The sequence below is a fragment of the Cygnus atratus genome, chromosome 1, assembly GCF_013377495.2.
Source record: "Cygnus atratus isolate AKBS03 ecotype Queensland, Australia chromosome 1, CAtr_DNAZoo_HiC_assembly, whole genome shotgun sequence".
NCBI lineage: Eukaryota > Metazoa > Chordata > Aves > Anseriformes > Anatidae > Cygnus > Cygnus atratus.
In genome coordinates this window covers 44,788,032-44,806,066 of record NC_066362.1, presented here as the reverse complement: position 1 = coordinate 44,806,066, position 18,035 = coordinate 44,788,032, and the positions used below count along the sequence as shown (strand labels likewise).

The following is an 18,035-nucleotide window of genomic DNA, read 5'->3' as shown; positions in this document are numbered from 1 at the left end:
AGATGTGTGTGTGCGTGCTCCTGGCCTGGGTACCTCCGGCACAGTCAGAGCCAGAAGCCCAGGAACCCAACAGCCCACCGAGCTGGGCATGTCCCGGGTTGTCCAGCGGGCTGTCCAGCACTGCTGTGGGTCTGGAGGAGGGGGCATCAGGCAGCTGCAAAAGGAACATGAAAGGAGACAGGCGAGGGCCTCCTGGGCTTGTGCTTCCCACGGAAGAGCCAATAGCCTGGCCATCAGCGTGGCTGTGAACAGAGCGTGGATGGGGAAAGAGGGGGCCGAAGATGGGGGGCATCAGGCTGCAAAGGACCGAGCTTGTCCTTGGACCTCTGCCCACTCACTGCTCCCAGGCACAGAAAAGCAGCCTGGTTGTGGCTGTGCCCCACTAGCCCTTGGTGCCTGTTCTGGCTCTCTCCTCTCCCCCCTTGGCTCAGTTCCTTGAGGTTTTTGTTTCCTGGCTGTGGGCAGAAGGTGTTTTTGACTGAGAAGGTGGAAGCCTGGGGGTGGATCGGGAGTGGGAGACAGAAGAGGGGAGGAGTCATTCATCAATGCTAATAAATAAAAGGTCCCTCTCCTTCAGCACAGGGTCCAGGACGCTGGGAGAGCTGCCCCCTCAGACGAGCTGCAGGCTGGCCAGGAAGGACGGCTTAGTGAGTATGCAGGGACCGCCTTACTTTTCCTGGATGGCTGCTCATTATTAATGCCTTGCTGGTGCTTCACAGCTGCAAAATGTTAGGAGTGATTGCTATGGCGTGTGTAACATCGTGGTTCTCCGCTCCAGCAGGAGACAGGCCAGAGGGCTGCTTTTCTGATCTCCCCTTTTTGGGGGGACTGCGGAAATCTCCCTGGCATTTGCAGGCAGTTTATCTTACCTCCTCTTTCTGTATTTCCAACCAGTGGATGCTTCTAGAAAGCAGGAGGATTTAGCTCCCTGTACTTTATGGTGTGTTACCTCTGGGGCAGCATGCTGATGCTGGGGAGGAGGGATGTGTGCTGAAGAATCCAGAGTGCAGGGGGAGTCAAGAGGCAATGTATCTTTGCAAGGGAATGTGTTTCCTGAAGTCAGTTGTTGGTATAGAGCTGTGTAGTCAGCAAGTTCTCTCATCTCTTGGAAAATGCATTGCTTCTGTGGCAAAAAGTGAAATGTTTGAGTTAAAGTGGTGCTTGTGGTGTTTCTGCTGTGGTGATGGCAAGGGATGCTCCAGGCGTACTGGGATCAGTGAGTTTCTGAAATGGGACCGGTCTTCCAGTGAGAAGGCTCTGCCCTGATAGGTAAATAAAGAGGGTTTGGCTGGAAAGTCTGCCGGAGTTTCCCACTGTGCAGCCTCACCTTCATTCCACAGCATTCCCAGCGTCTTCCTCCCTGTGCCTCACTGCTTTCCCGCTGGGCTCTCTCCCTCAAACCTCCCTTCCTTGGCAGTTCTGATGAGCTGCCAGAGTGTACAAAACATTCAGGAAACCTATAAAATCCACATTCAACACCAACTCCAAAACCCTGGACTCCAAGGAATGACAACAATCCCGGAGCAGAGAATTAACTTAAAGAGACCAGAGTAGGGCAGAGCACAGAGGAACAGTAGAAAAGTCTTAGTTCTGTGACCCTGTGACTAGAGCAGACTTTTTTCTGTCACCGCACAACCTAGTTTTCCTCCTCATCTTAGGCAAAGCACTGAACAGGCAGGATGTGGATAGTATGCGGGATATTAATGGTGAAGGACTGAGCTGCTCTCTGTGGGAGATAATAGGGAAGGAAAGCAATTCTTTCTGTTTGGCCTGAAGCTGAAGGCCCTGCTCAGTTCATCTCCCAGAGACCACAGGCTTCAGGCAGAGAGCATGAGTTTGGCATTGAAAAGGCAAAGGTAATCTTGTTCCACTGAAGTTTCACTCCCTACTGGGGAAGTGTTAGGCTCTGGCTGATTGTCCCTGTAGTTTTTGACTGTGCCACCTGCAGCGTGGCTCCCCAGACTGGCCTCTGCAGGTGACAGCAGTGACGCCACCCCACTGGCTTGGTAGGAATAGCCTGCTGGAGTCTGCACCCAGTCAGAGAGAAACCCTGATGTCTGCATGTGGGTAGGGACCCACAGGCTGGTGAGTGCATGTTCTGTGTACACCTGGGCAAAACAGGTGGTCACTGCAGTGCGTGGCTCACACATAGCAATGGTTACTGTGCCCTGGGCTCATCTGCAGGCAGTGTGCATGGTCCCAGCCCCACTGCTGCCATGGGGAGGGATGGCAGGCACTGGTTATCCCCCTCCCCTCCCTGCCTCGCCTCTGGCAAACTGCTCCCCTTTGCTTTTCAGCTTTTCACCTGGTCTCCCCTGCTTTCAGGAAGATGTCCCTTGGCAGAGGAGCAGTGTAGGGGCAGGAGCACAGTGAGGACCTGCAGAGATAGAGTTATGGGTGCTGCTGCTGTGGTCTCAATGCAAAGCTCATGATCCCTCCAGCAGAAGGGATCCTTCTGTGTTGCTGCTTGTCACTCCTGGAGCAGGAAAGCAGGAGGTGGGAAGGGGCTTGGATTCCTGCTCTGGCAGCTGGCAGGCTGGGAGGGCAGTGGGGCCAGCTGGAGGAAGGGGGGCTGAGTGGGGAGGAAGCGTCTGAAGCCCTACTCTCCGTGTCTCCACCAGCAGAGCTGACGGAACAGTCTGGGCTGTGTTTCCAGACAGAGCATGGCGAGGGCAAAGAGAGCAGATCAGAGGAAAAATTAGAAAGGCAAACATGTACATCTGGGATCAGCAGACGCCTCTCCCTGCAGGCCCCCGTCAGCCCCTGGAACCACTTCCACGGGCCAGGTTTCTGAGTGCAAGGGACATGCTTGCCTGTGAACTCTGCCCCCCACCCTGAACTGAGAGAGGAAGGGGGCATGCCCCCTCCTTCCCAAAACCTGACTCAGTCTGCTAATAGAGGATGTTTTGTAATAGCTCCATAAAGAGTGTGTACCAGCCAGCCATTGCCTTCCCCAGGTTCTTTCATGGGCCCCCTCCTGTCTCTGTTTTCATAATAAACATTCCACTGCTAATTTTGCAGGCAGCCCAGGATCTCTGGCTGCCCTCTGTGGGAAGAGAGCGAGACACAGCAAGGAAGACGGAGTGAGGGAGCCCTCCCTGCACTTGCACAATGCGCACTCTCATCATCCTTACACTCCTGGCTACCTTGGTCATGGCCGCTACTTGCTATGGTAGGTGATCATTTTTACTGGGTAGAGCGACAGCTCCAAAGTTGCAGACATCTTTGGATCTGTTCAGATTTTTTTATTCACCTTTGTTTTTTCTTTCCCTTTAACCCTGCTTTCCTGTCCTTGTGTCAACCCTGCTCCAGAGCAGCCAGCTCCAGTCATTGTGGTTTGCAGTCCAGGGTGCTTCAGCCCCTTCCTCTCTGCTCCAGCTCACACTGCAGACTGCTCCTCTTCCTGCTCCTCTGTTGTCTGGATCACAATAACAGGACTTGGAAGAGACTACATCATTTTTGATATGGTCATTCCAACTTATAGTTACCTTGCAGGATGGCTGGGGGACACAGCTGATCACCAGAACAACTTAAAAGGCTGAGCCATACAGAGGTGCATGGAAGGTGCTCGGGCTGTGACTCTCCCACAGGCTATTTTGCAAGGCACAATTGCTAGACTATTGCACACCAAGTCAAGGCTTCTTCCTTGTTAATGGGGAGATCTCCCTTTCCCCTTTTGTAATATCAGCACCTTCCTCCTGTCAGGCATACAGATGGAGTTAAGATGCTATTTTATGCAAGAGTCAAGCACACTTCCCTGTGCTAATCCATTCCCTAAGCACACACGCAGGCTTTGAGGTTAAGCAAAAATTGTAGTGTCAAAAACATGAAGGAAAGAAATATGCTTGAGAATCACATACTGGAAAACCAAGTGGGACCCTTGAAGTCCTGCCTAGGACACCAGATAGCTCCATCCTAAACACATGAACATTGTAAACTCCTCATATAAATACTACATGACACTACTGAACCCTTTCTTTTCCTCTTAAACAGGTGCCTTAAAATCTGGTTTCTCTGATTTGTTTGTGCATGTTCTACTGATCTGTGGTGTGTGAGACACTGCAAATCCTATGAATACAGTGTCTTACTCCTTATTCCTCTTTCTTTCCCCAGAGTCCCACGAGAGCATGGAATCCCATGAGTATCTCAGTAAGAGACTGCTTTACTATTTTTTTTAATTCAAAGTGTGCTGCAGACATCTCCAAGACCATTTCCTTGTGCTTTACTATGGGGATTAAATAGGCAGAACCACTCAGCTCAGGGAAATTGAATTTATTGGATGTCAGAGTTTCAGGATGAATAGGAAGAGAGTTAAAAAAGAATTCACGTGTTTGGGCACAAGTACATACCACTGTGCTTTGCAAAGAATGTAATAAGAATTGGAAAACAAAGAGCAATGAACTTAGATCCCTGCTGCATGCACCTAAAACAGGTTAAATGGTATTAGAAAAGGGCATTGCTCAAAGAGCTCTGGGAGGAGCGTGGAAAGAGCCAGTGACACTGGCTGTCCTTACCCAAAGACAGGGAAAACCGAACTCTCAGCACCTTGGAAGAAGCAGGTGGGGTTTGTGGGCAGGAGGCATCCTTGTTCTGGATGAGAGTTAGTGTCACAGAAGCAGTGGGAGATGGTGGAGAGCGTCACTTAGGAACGAGCAGTAACCTGGAGAGGTTAGAGAACAGATGGATCAAAGCTAAAAAGAAATTAGACCATCTGGGAGAAGGACTTCACAGAGCAGCGAGTCAGAAGCACAAAGGCACAAGTGGGAGCCAATTACAAGGACATCCCCAGACTCCTCAGTTCTGCAGTTGGACTGTGTTGCTTCTCAAAAAGGACAGAAGGGACCTTCAGACACTTCAGTTCAAAATTTCAGCACAGACCTTTTCTACTGCCTAACTGTGGAGGCAGATAAACTTGTTCAGGCCCTTCCTGTTCCCACTTGTAGCTTCACAATCCTGCTGATTTTACTGAGTGCGCCCAGGCCTCCTGGAGTCTGCGCAGCTTGGCACCCACCTCTTGGCCAAGCTCCAGTCAGGGAGGCTGCAGCACCAGGCTCACAGTAGCTTTCCCTTGGGCCCCCTGAGCTTCCATACAGGTTGCACAAACCATAGGGAGAGCCAGCAGGGTGGATGGTGGGGAGTATTAAAGGGTCCTGGGTTTCACTGTGAGGGGAGGGCAGAGAGGGAGGCTGTCACCAGTGTGGGAGATGGGCTTTGTGGAAATCAAGTCTCGTGAAAAGTGTTTATATACTCTGGAAACAAAACAAAACAAAACCTTGTCTTCTCAGATCCCTTCATCAACAGGCGAAGGGCCAATGGCTTCATGCAAACTGACATGAGACTAGAAGCTATTGCTCAGGAGAGGTATGTTGTGGCCTCAGGGCACTGAGGGTGGGAGTGGGGAGAGGTTTCTCCTTGCCAAGCACAGGCTGGTAGCAGGGGAAGAAGCCATGGTGACTTCCGAGAAGCCTCAGCCCCTCTCAGCTTGAGGTGCCAGTCAAGTCCCCAGCCTTGGGAGAAGCCAGAGCTCAGGCAGCAGAGAGTGGATCCTTGTGTTTGAGGACATGTCCTGCACTGGGAGGGCTCTGCTTAATTTGTCTGAAGGAAGCAGCAACAAAAGGAGAGGGAATCAGTGTGGGATACCCAGGAAGTTCAATGTGAGATCTTGTTCCAGTCTTCAGGTCTCATGCAGGATTTGCATGACCTTTTCTAAATCACAAGGCCTTCTGTGGACCTCCTTTCCTCATCTATATAAGGCAGATAGAGGCAGTTTTATGTCTCATGCAGGGCTTGTGAAAATAAAGGCCAAGGCACAGAAATCCTCTCCTAGAGAGGCACTGAGGCAAACCCTCTCAGCAGCACCAGGTTGTCCCCTTCGCAAGGTGTTTCAGCTCTTTGCTCCATGCGTGGGTTTAGGGAATAGCGAAATAGCTGGAGGGAGAAGGCTGGAAGTCTCTTCCTTCAGCACCGGGCTGAGGCAGGAGCCAAACCCCTCTCCCCACCACCCTGCTCAGCCCTGAAGTAAAATGTTACCCAGGGAGGCAAAACACTCCTTCTGTACTCACATCGGTCCCCTGGGTGTGGTGAATACACACCCATGCCATGGTCTTGGTAGCTTGATGATGGGGGCTGGGGCTGGGCCCTTAATCCTGGTGGGGTGTTGGGGGGGGGGGGGAGGGGGAAAGGGCTGTAGACAGATATTTAAGATGACAGCACTTACCCCTCATCTATCCTACTTCTGCAGGATCAGGGAACGTAATAAGGCACCCCAGGAGCATCAGAGGGAGATCTGCGAAGACTACTACCCCTGCGAACTGTACGCTTCTCGCCATGGCTATGCTGCTGCTTACAGGCATTATTACGGGAGGAGGAGGACTAAGTAAAGGGTGATGTGTCCCCACCCTGGGGCCTGGAGCCCAGGGTATCCTCCCAGAAAAAAAGATATAGCTCTGAAACATATTCAGTTGCTTGTGTCCCTGTATGTTATCCTGCCTGCTGCTTCTCTCCCGTATAGCCATGGATTCCTACACAGTGTCGATTAGAGCTGAGCTGACATAGCAGAGATCAGAGAGAGTTCAGGATGTGGGTGGTTACTGCACAATAAATTGCTCCTTTGATACTATCTTCTCATGAGTCACAGTATTTTGGGGGGTAATTTTTCATGAAGAAGCTGAGTTTCTTTATCACAGAATCTGGTGCAGATTGTGGAAACAAGTCACCACCACATGATCACGTGAGGTTTGAAATGATCTACCGTGGTTTTGCTCCAGGGTCTAAAATCGAGATGCACTTTTTGAAAACGAAATCTACACCATCTTTTCTCAGTTGGGTAAACAAAATTCAGAAGGCATCTGTTTAATCTTAAAGGCAAAGTTCAGGTGAGAGTTAGTGACAGAAAAAGCCTGTAAATGGCATCTTATCTTTCCAACTATACTTTGGCCCTGGTGTTTGGTGCTCCCGTAGTGTGGTCTAGACTTAATTCATGTTTCTGTTAGGAGTGCTGTTTTATCCCCTTTCTTCCACTTAGAATCATTCCCAACAACTTTAGCATTAACCCTTCACTTTGAAATATTATATGAATATTTTTTTTTATTATTTCTTCAGCTAAAACCAAGATTGCAGGCATATATTCCCCTTGGTCAGCACCTTGTTCTTGTTGAGTTGGAAAGTCAGCTTGAGGCAAACATATCCCCTTGTATACTCTTTCTGTCCCCTCTTGTGTCATTCTGAACCCAGGAGGCAGAGGAGATCTGAGAGCCAAAGCATCAGCAAGTGACAAAAGAGGGACTCATATCTGAGGAGAGATGGGGCAAGTACTCTACCACAGGGCTAGGAGACCGTGTGATGGCTGCAACCCCCCAGGAGGAAGGGCTGGTGGTGGTGGTGAGGGGCTGAAGGGAGGTAGTAGGGCTCCTCCCCGTAGCGCTGGGTCTTGCCACCCTGTCTGTCACCCGACTGGCACTAGGGATGACAGCCTGACCCCATGGCTCTCACTCTTCTGCTCTGCTCCCTTTGCCTCTGAGGCAGAAGGATGCAGCCACAGCTCTTTGAACACCCATCGGTGTGGGTAGTTTAGGAGACATAAATCTTCTATCAGCTTGGCACAGCTTGTTCCAGTATGCACATCTCTAGCTTTCCTCTGGGACCTGCAAATTAGACAAGTGGGAAAGATTCATGGCATACTATCAAAGGCGATGAGATATAAAGTATCAAACTGTTGACTATTCTATGAAATTAAGTCTAGAGCCAAATCTACCTTCCACATTAGAAACATGCATCTTTTCAGAAATATACTTCAAGGCTTTGCCAGCTTAGCAGATGAACTTTTGGAAAGCAAACAGATTTATTTATTGAAAACACTTCTGATAGGAAACTCCACCCTTACAGTTGCTTAAGTTTTGTCCAAAGGAAAAAGTGAGAGAGAAATGAGCACAGAGGAAAAAAAAAAGGCTGTACAGATTAGGTATGTTTGCACCCTCACTTGTTCTGCGTGTTCCCAATTAGGTGAATCTTATGATCACAAACCAAAGCAAAGCTTTCATACCCTAAAAGTCAACAAGTCTGCAGTGTCTGGGTTTGACTTTACACCGTGACACCACCAAAACAGAAGGAACAGCACTAGTGCTGTCTGGGTCTGTGTCCAGAAATATCTGGCAATTTCAACCTCTGGTTTACCAGGATAAATAATGAATAATAGCAGAGGTTTCAGAGGGATTTCATTAATGTAAGCAATAACCAAACATGTCTAAGAGACTACATGATGATCAAAAAGCTTGGGAAAAGCTGGGAAGAGAAATGAGGCTGTTTGGATTATTAGAATTCTGTATTTATATTCTTTCATGCTCTCTTTTGGAAGCATGGCTTTCTTAGAATACCCGTTACATTAAGATATTTATTTATTTTTAGAATGTTTCTTTTTAAGACACTCATGCTGGATGTTGCTAGTATATATGTTCAATCTCTCCTGCACTGTAGAAAAGCTAAACATTTGTTTTTTAAACTTGAAATTTCTCTAATTTCTATGTAAGCTAAAAGACAGTGTTTCTAAGGATTGGCCAAATCCCCAGTGGCTGTGACTGCCCTTGGGAGCCTTTTAATTCTGTAACCCTTGGATGTCTCCCCTGTGTGGGGGGGCTGAGGAGGACTGGATGTGAGGTGGAGGAAGATGTTATCCATGTGCTGTGTGCGGGACATAGTTTGGGGAACTTGGCTGCTGGCTTTGGGGAATATGGGGTTACTGGTAGACAGGCTGTAGAAGAGGGTCACATGGTGAGGAGCAAGAGGAGGTTGAGTTATATTGTGTGTGAACAAAAGCACTGCCCATCATCTGACTCAATAAATGTCATAAAACAGTACATTTGGCGATGAAGCTGAAATGGCTGTCACCATATCTGAGAACATACCCAAAGACTTAATTTAAAATTTAAGGCAGAGCTACAATACTCACTGAAATGAATAGATTCTGTATAATTCTTTTAAACTGGGAAAAAAAAAAGCAAAAAAAAAAAAGCCCCACAACTTGAGCTTATTTCAATTACATGTTTGGGGTTGGTTGGTTGGTTTGTTACCGGTGCTAGGAGCAGTGTGGGCTCTGGGTGCTCCTCACTGATGCTTCCACGGACAGGGACAGCAGTGATGCTTCCATGCATGTGGGGCTTTGCAGACACCATCACTGCTAAGGGAGCATGTTGAGATGAGCTGTCAGGGGCACAGTCCTTCCTTTGGGCCTTAATGTACCAAGTACATCAGGTTTCTTGATATACCAAGTAACCACAGCCACCAAGTCCTGAAAAATAAAACACCCCTGGAATCTCAAGACTTATTTGATCTTGAGACAAGAGAGGCCAGACTCATAGCCTCCAAACTGGGAAGATTTTCAGGGAGAAAAAAAGAAAGACACCCCCCTTCTTCCCCAAACTAGCTTCCAAAGATCCCAATAATGTAGACAGCTCTCTGGAGTGGTTTCTTGAAACTGTCTGAAGTGAAAACCTACTGTATGTTTGCCCTATGCAAACCATTTTATGGATGTCTTTTCCTTTAGGAAAATGTGTCGGGGTGGGATGAGGGAAAAAAGTCACCATCAGGTTTTATTTTCCACATGAGAAAGTCCCGTGCACCACACGAAAGCAACTGCTCCACTTCAGGCTGTTCTGGTCTGTCCCCTTGCTTTCCTGTGAGAAGCTGAATGACTTCCATGTTTCTAATAAAACCGATTTTTTTATCCAGTTGTTTTTCTTCAACAGACCCATTCAAAACCTCAGACAAAATCTTCTGGAAATGCCATGAGTCCTGAGATGGATGTCAAATGGCTGTGTGGAGAACAGTCAGACTTGTTAGTGTCATGATAAGCACCACCCTTGGCCAAGGGGGAGTTGAGCAGCTTGCTGCTGTTTATCTCTTAAACAAACTTTGTGGATGGAGGTCCTCAAGCTCAGTATGAGAGGCTGCTGAAGGAGGTAGTCTTGTGGTGGCAGGACAGCCCTGTTTTGGTGGCAGAACAAAATCTTGAAGGCTGCCGTGCCTGGAGTAAAACTTTTTTGCTTGATTATTTGTAAAATTAATATTAAAGTTAACACCTCTGAACATGATAATGAGCTCAATGAAGTACATGCTAAACATATATATGACTATAGCACTAGACCCAAATCATGATAAATGTCACTCCAGGGAGAAAACCAGTTAAGGTTAGGATATTAAATGGGAGGTAGTGTTAGGAAAAAGTGTTAGAGTTAGGAAAAAAGAAGAGTGGGTGGGCTGGGGTGGGAGAGAAGAAACTGTAGACCTGGAAGAGGCAGTTGACGGGCCATGCTCCTTTCTCCTCCACCAAGACAGGAACACCTTCTTGGTAAGCTCTGCACCTTTTGGTGAGAAGTACTCAGGACAGCCTTTTGCTAGCACTGTTATCATATATTAGCACTATTGCACTTAGTGTGTTTATCAACAGCAATGCCAAATCTGTTACATCTGTCACCTTATTAAATATGTTCAACTTTGTGAAACTGTCTCAGTGAAAGTCCTCAACGAGGCTCTGGAACAGGCAAACATTTGACTCTGATAAGTCCCCTTTAACGTGACAGGCTGCCAGGACCTGATGTCTCCTGGCCCAAAGGACGGGCTTTGTTTTGGAGCTCAGACACAGGAATGCAAGCCAGAGCCCTGATCTCTCCAGGCAATCACAGGATATAAAGTGCTGCCTGAAAGCAAGCTCCAGAAAGCCACGGTAACCTCCAGGAACGCTCTGAGTGTAGGAAGAGTAGCGCAGCCAAAGACGACATGAGGAGCCTGCTGGCACTGCTCGTCTTGACTCTGGCCCTGGCAGCACTGTGCTGCTGTGAGAAAGGTAAGGGGACATCTTCCCTAGGAAAGCTGCTGGAGCTGCAGCCCCCAGGGAGCCTCCCTACACCCTGGGAGAGATGCAAGGTTTTGGGGGGAGGCAGCGCCGCAGGTCATTGCACAACATCAGGTCTCTGAGGGGCTGCACCGCAGCTGTAAATTAAAAACAGGGCTTGGGGGTAGGCAGTCTTATCTCCTACTGGGCGCTTTCTTCCACTGGTCAAAAAAATAGGATTGCACCATTGCATTGCAGCAGGGAATTCCAACTATTTTAACATGTTGAAGCTTTTAGGTGATCTGGCAAAGGTAGGCTGGATGCTCAGGTTTGAGTCACTGGGTAACCCAGCCCTGGGGTGAGCTGCAGGCAAGAGTTGTGTCAACCACAGTGAGGGGGATTTTATACCTGCCAGCACTGGGGTGCTGTAGGATCACGGAGATAGGCATCGAGTCAAGTCTTCACCTGCAGAAAAATGTGGCATGTGGAGAACTCTGGAGAGGAAAAACCTCGTATTGATGGTTAGAAAAACTGGGAGTTGTCTCATTGAATAAAAGCACATCACATTTTAAGGTGATTTAGCCATGGTGACTTTATGATCGAGAGAGTAATGCAGGGACAACTCTCTAGTTGAAGAGAGAGGGAAAGGACAAAAGATCAGAAACAGCAAGTGTTTTCTCCCTACAGCAGGAAAAGAGAAGCCAAGTAAGAAGGGGCCCTGTTTTTGCCTGTATTATCTCATTCAAAGTTAATTTTCATTAAGTCCCTGGCATCAGATACAACATGATTCAATACTGGCAAATATATTTAGTGAATTTTGTTTGATCTGTGTTTTCCCTCTGTCGGTCTCTTGTTCACTTTCTCACTCTTGAGTGTATCTCTACTTTGTTGTTGTTTGTTTTTTTTTTTTTTTTTCCCAGTCATTGTTATGTTCCAGATTGCTTAATAGCCTTGGAGGAACTTCTAATTTTTATTTTTATTTTTGAAATCCAAGGAATGTATACATTGCTTAAAAATAGAACTACACACACCCCTTCTCACAAAGTCTTTGTTTAAGCACAGTTGTTATTTTTTGGTCTCCACAGTCCTCTTTCTGCCCATAAGTATGCTTATGCCAAGGACCTGGTGACTTGGGTGGAACTAACACTGTTGAAGAAAAATGTGGTTAAAGAGAGGAAGAAAAATAATAATTGTGAAACAGTCCAGTGTGGGAAAGCCAAGATGAAGAGGAGACCTAACATTTCTCTTAGAGGACGTATTGCTTGGGTGTTTGCAGAAGGCATTAAGAATTAAGTTTAGAAATGAAAACAGAAATACGTTGTGTAAATTTATTGTTGTTTAGGGGGGAGAGAAGGAGGGCGTTGGTGAACCAGATACTCCAACCCTAGGCTGCAAAGCTGTGAGGGTAGAGTTTTTCTTAATTTTCAACCCTATTTCTCTTCCCTATTAACAGCTTGTGATTTCTCCCTAGAGTCAGGGAAACCTCTTTCAAAAGAAAGAGGAGATGCTCAGCTATCTTCTGATTCTGTCCAAATCTGGGATTTTGCTCAAATGGTCCCTTAGCTCCATCTGTCCCTGCTCTTAGCAAGGGTGGGGAGGAAGAAAAAGGAAGGTCTTCCTCCAGCTTCCACAGTAGTTGTATGGTTATTGTGTCATTTGACCTTGTTTAGAGAAGTTGAATTTAAATGAATCCAGGCATAATGAGTGAATTTTGTGGTGGAGAAATCTATCCCTACATTCTGGATGTTAATAAAATTCTTTCTGGGAAGGACAGACCTTCTGGAAAAGGGGGGAGCTGGATCCATTCAACAGAAAGAGGGATTCAGGTAGAGAGTGGACCAGAAGAGCAGACATCACATGCAAACTCTTCTGTCTGTCTGTCTCACAGATCCCGAAGACCCTTCAGGACCTCCCAGCGCTGCCAGTGAGTATGTTGTTGTAATGACTCTTAGCTCCATTCCCCTGCATCCGCCTCCCTTCTTCCCTTTGACGGGTTGAAGGGATGAACAAGAACCATGTTGACTCCCTCTAGCTGCTCCCCTTTTTTCTCCCTCAGTGCCACCACCCCTGAGGTGCAGGAGCATGTGCAGCAAATGGAGGGGCTGCCTTTCAGAGCCACGGGGTGGGAGGCACAAGGGGGGTCAGCCTCCCTGTACTGGCAAGGGAGCATCGCTCTGGCTGTGCTAGAACCATAGGCTGCATCTCCACAACCCTTGAGGCAAGACATGAGCCCTGCAGGTTATTAGTGGCTGGCTGCATCTCCCCTCCATGAAACAGGGTGATGTGGGTGGAGTAACATGACTGGTCTCCCTGCTTCTCTGATCTGGCCTCAGAGACCCCTCCAAAGGGACTGCTGTGTCCCCAGCCTCTCAAGAGATCAGAACCTGTCCAAGGGTTTCCAAGTACTGTTTCTTTGGATCTGCTGCTCAGCCAGTCTAGTGCGTAGGATCACAGAGAAGGAAGGTTTGATACCTGAAAGCAAGTCCCTTACTTGGCTGCTGCTGAGGGTTGCAGTCCCTCCTCTGTCAGGTTGCCCAGTACATGGAGATTTGCACATCTTGGGATGTCCACAGGTTTCACAGCAAGCTGATCCTGACAGAAATTTGCATGGGAAATGCCCCTTGATCTTCTCTGTCCCTCCTTTTTCACACCTTGAAGGATAACATTGCTGCTGGTGAGCATGAAAGCTGGTATTTCTCCAGTGAGCCAATAAAAACATCGATTGGGAAAGAGAGAAAAATTAAAAAGCATGCACAAGAAGAGTGTTCAGGGAAAGGTGGTGATTTCTGACAAGTCATTAATTGGCAGTTTTTGTGCAGTCAATATTTGGATCCTGACTAAACCCAGCTTGCTGGTGAGGGGACACGTCTCACCAGCTAAGCAGAAACAAACATCCTGCAACGATGATGGAAGGGCACAAAAACCAGTCTCTCCACTGACAGTATTAGAAATTGCATTCCCCCGGTGACATTGATAGTTTCCCAGTTTCTCTGCTGAAATGTGCTGGTGTGCAGCTGCTGGAGTTACCAGTGTGCCAGCATCCACACACACCTCTGCTGGTGTGAGCCCATCTCACAGAGAGAGGCTGTGCTGTGCTGAGTCCTGGCTGGGGACAGTGAGGTGGCTCTAGCTCCTGCTTGTGGGGTGCTCCACAACCCTCCTTTGTTTGCACACCCACAAATTCAAGGGAGCAAATAAGAAATTTGTGCTGACAAGGTGTGTTAGTAGAGACCAGGGGTGAATGCTGACATGGCAAAAAGACCTCTCATGTCCTCCAGATGCCTGAACACCGGGATGTGCATGTCCTGGGTGTATTTCTCCCTGTGTAACATTTACTTTTGTTATTTCATACCTTTCACTTTCCATGGAACCGTGCACATGTGAGCATCAGCAGTTCCATGTGCTGTTTGTAGCTTATGGCTAATTAGAGGTATTTCAAGGCCTGGTGCCTCCTGTCCCACATCACTCAGTCTGAGGCAGGTTATAGAAAGCAAGCCAAGACTGAAGTTAGCTGGACTAGGGAGTCAGGGTGCCATTCCCTTCATTTTCTCCTTATATGTATCTTATTCAGTCATGACTTTGCCTTCTGTGCATTTGCTGTGGACTCATATAAAGGTTGGACCAGATGATCTTAGAGATCTTTTCCAACCTAAATAATTGTACGATTCTATGATATCATACTACATGATAAGGGAATGAAGTTTAAGACAGAAGAGCCCTTGTTCCATGTAGACAGGCAGGCTGGGGTGAGGAGTGAGCCCACTTGTCAGTCTTAAGAGTAGACAGTGGGGTGGGGAGTGATGAATGGGCTGGTAGGATTGGCTGCAGAAGTTATCTCCTTACGAAGAAACAAAACAGTCCATTTTCAGAGTGTAGACTGATCTCTGATTTCTGTAGTCAATGGTCCTGCATCTCTAACCTGCTGTGTTCTCTCTTGGTAGGTATCAAGATTAAAAAGGAAGTTGCCAATGCCTTTGTGAAGAGGCAGAAGAGATCTGACTTTTACGAACGGTAACAATGCATGAGTCAGGCTGAGAGCTGGACTCTGGACCTGTTCTGAGGAGGGGGTGGGAAGCTGGGGGGGTCATGGCAAAGCATTCATCATTTGCCGCACATCTACACGTCGTGTAGAAACAAAAAGGTATTAAGAGACCGACACTGATAGATAAATGGTTCTTTTTTTTTTTTTTCATAAATATCCTTTTGGGAGCTCATAGCTGGACTTTGTTATTCCTTCCCATGGAGGACACTACTAGCTTTCTGGGCTAGCCATGGGAACAACAGGGTACAAGTCAGAAGCTGCTTAAACCTTCAGGGACATTAGATCCAAATTCCAGGATAATGAGCATCACAGAGTCCTGGTCACTGCCTCTACCTCCATACAAAGGAAGCACAGCTCTGTTGTAGTGATGAAGCTAAATCTGAAGCTGTAGGTCCTATATCCATTTGTGCAGAAATTCTAGGCACAAAGATTTGGAGAAATCCTGGATATAAACATTTGGAGAAATTTGAGCTCATGCAAGAATATTCTTCACATATTTCCTAGAAGAAGTTGTTAAGCCACTGCCTCATGTAGGCCTGTGTCAAAAAGAATTATTATTTGATGTGTCTTGGACTGGAAGGATAATGTAGTTTTTAGATAATAGAAAACTGGGAGGTCCCAGTAGAGACCAGTAGAGAAGAGGATCAGTGTATGGTAGCAGGGGAACTGACTGATGTTGGAACCTGGAGTGATTAAAAACAAGATGAAATTCAGAAGTAGCAACTCTACTGACTACACTGACTGCCCCCTTACAGGCGGGTCATCATAAAAGTAGCTTCTGCTACAAGAAACTACTGTGTAGCTGAGACTAAAAGATTTGGGCTTGCTCAGCATGGCAGAACAAAAATTGTGAGGGGAAAGGGTTGCTGTCTACAATAGAAGTGAGGATGATGAGGGAAAACTGCTTAATTTAAGGGAAGAGAGTATCTAGTGGGAAAATGAGCAGAAACTGGGCACAAATAACGGTAAAAAAGAAATAATAAAATAAATGAATTATAAAATAAATAATAAAGTTAAAAAAAAAGATTGCAAAATATCTGGGGAATGAGGTTGGGGCCAAAAAACAAACAAACAAACAAAAAAACTAACTGCTTCTATGGTCTACTTTCCTGATAAAACTTCAAGAGCAATTGCTTCAAGATGTGTTCAATTCCAACTTTCCTCAGCATTTGTCAAGGAGGTCTATCCCCATGTAAGGAGGTATCTAACTCACCATGAGAAGTACCCTGGGGAACCACTCTTCTCATGCTAATATTGGGCTATGAAACCTCTCCAGCTCCATTGACTGAATCTGCAGAACAGCATCTTTCTCTTTGTCCACTCCAGGTACTTTATGCATTACAAAACCCCAATGGAGCAGATGCATGAGCGTTGTGAAAGCTACCCTCCTTGTGATTATCTGTCTGACCAAATAGGATTTTTCATGGCCTACAACCGTTTCTTTGGGAGATACTAAGGATGGGATGATCACTTTGTTCATCTGGCTTAGGACCACCCTGAACCTCTCAGCAGGAAGAAGGTTGTGGGTGGGAAGGAGGGAAGATAGACTGGGACATTCTTCAATTGTCTCCCTAGCCAGCTGAAAAAACAAGGCAATAGTTATCCCACTTCTCTAGGTTGCATTAGCTTTCTTGCTTTCATCAAAAAATATTTCTATTCAGTTGTCTTTCATGGTATTTTCACTGTTACCAGAAATGGTTGAGAAGACTGTCTTACCTGTTTCCATTGTAAATGCTATTACATAGCCAGAAATCGTGTCTCAGTACACTCTTCTGTTTGTTCTGTCACAAAATCTGCCTGTATAGCATCAATGTTTAAATCTGAAAAAGTGTGTCTGAGGAGTCCTTTTAGATGAGCCCTTCCATTTGTATGCTACAATCAATGACTGTGAAAAGTGAATTGGAAATCTCTTCTTGTTTTTGCTACAATTGATTTCTGGTGAGACTGAATATACCCAAGCAGAAACAAAAAAATCTGTTTCTCTGATGCTTTAGCATTGATGCTTGAATCTAAATGTGTTCAAATAGCTCCCAAAAGAAACAAATAAACAACAACAAAAAAATAAACTTTATGAAATAAAAATAAAGCATTTCAATAGTGGATTGAAGTTGGGCCAACATTTTGTTTATTCAAGGCAGCTTGGCTCTCTCTCTGATGTACATACATATATAACATATACATGTGCATATATATATACTGTCTTCCCTCTGCACTACTTCGTTCTGTCTCCCTGTATGAATATTACATGTTAGCAACTTTCTGCACAGCCTCTCTTGACATGGTCTGTCATCTTGCATTCCCTGAGAGGTAGATGGCAGATCCCATCTCCAACAACAGGGACTGCTGAGCCACAAGAGACTGAGGAAGACCAAATCTCTCTGTTTCCATGTAAGCTGGTGCAGCCGTTCCCAGCTACCTATTGCAATAAATACTGCTTACATAAAGTGGGTTGGTGTGCTGCTTCTCTCTGTTCCTCTGTACAACCTATACGTGCAATTAAAGAGATGTCCAGAAGATAAAGCCTCCTCTTGTTAACCCTGAAGAGCAGGATCCAGATGCACGAGGCTTCCTTCTCCCCTCCTGTGCTCCAAAGTGAATCAGAAGTGACTACAATGCAGTTCAGATCATGATTCCGGTACACTGTGACAGTAAGGGAGAGGAGAACCAAGCGTTTCCTAATTCATCATCTACTGTGTTCAGCATTTCTCTAAATGATCCTGCCCCAGTGCTGATGTGTGTGTGACAGCCTTCATTTGGCAAGCCGTTATGACTTGCATTGGCTATACTGACCTTGGCCAAGGAGAAAACATTAATAATTACCTCTGCTTGTCTCGGTCAAGTACCTGAGGCTGATTCCTCTTTTAGCATAAACTGGTGGAGCTTCACTGCTCACAACAAGACTCACCTCTGAATGCCATCTATTAAAAATGAACAAAGTGCTCATTGAAAGCAGCAAAATTTCCATCAGGAAAAATGCTAGAGATTAGTGAGTGCTTAATATCTGCTGTACTAATGTTAGGGCTCGCTGTTGTTGTATAGTTTTGTTTGTTAAAAGTATCCTGTGTGTATTTGCATCTTTCTGTTAGTTTTATATTTATAACTTCCTTTATAGATAGATAGATAGATAGATAGATTTTTTTTTTCTGGGAAGGTGAACATTAGGGCCTT

The 18,035-nt window shown here is 46.4% G+C and overlaps 2 protein-coding genes across 2 annotated transcripts; both read left to right on the top strand.

The window, feature by feature from the left end:
- Positions 1-537: 537 nt before the first annotated feature.
- MGP (matrix Gla protein) lies at positions 538-6,619 on the top strand. The gene is made up of 5 exons (XM_035551733.1): positions 538-647; positions 3,022-3,172; positions 4,114-4,149; positions 5,286-5,361; positions 6,242-6,619. The coding sequence occupies exons 2-5, from the start codon at positions 3,112-3,114 to the stop codon at positions 6,378-6,380; spliced, it is 312 nt and encodes a 103-aa protein (XP_035407626.1). The 5' UTR covers positions 538-647; positions 3,022-3,111; the 3' UTR covers positions 6,381-6,619.
- Positions 6,620-10,724: 4,105 nt separating this feature from the next.
- Positions 10,725-17,163, top strand: LOC118250541 (osteocalcin-2-like). The gene is made up of 4 exons (XM_035551773.2): positions 10,725-10,837; positions 12,714-12,749; positions 14,767-14,836; positions 16,194-17,163. Exons 1-4 carry the CDS (start codon positions 10,771-10,773, stop codon positions 16,321-16,323), a joined length of 303 nt encoding a protein of 100 aa, XP_035407666.1. The 5' UTR covers positions 10,725-10,770; the 3' UTR covers positions 16,324-17,163.
- Positions 17,164-18,035: the final 872 nt, after the last annotated feature.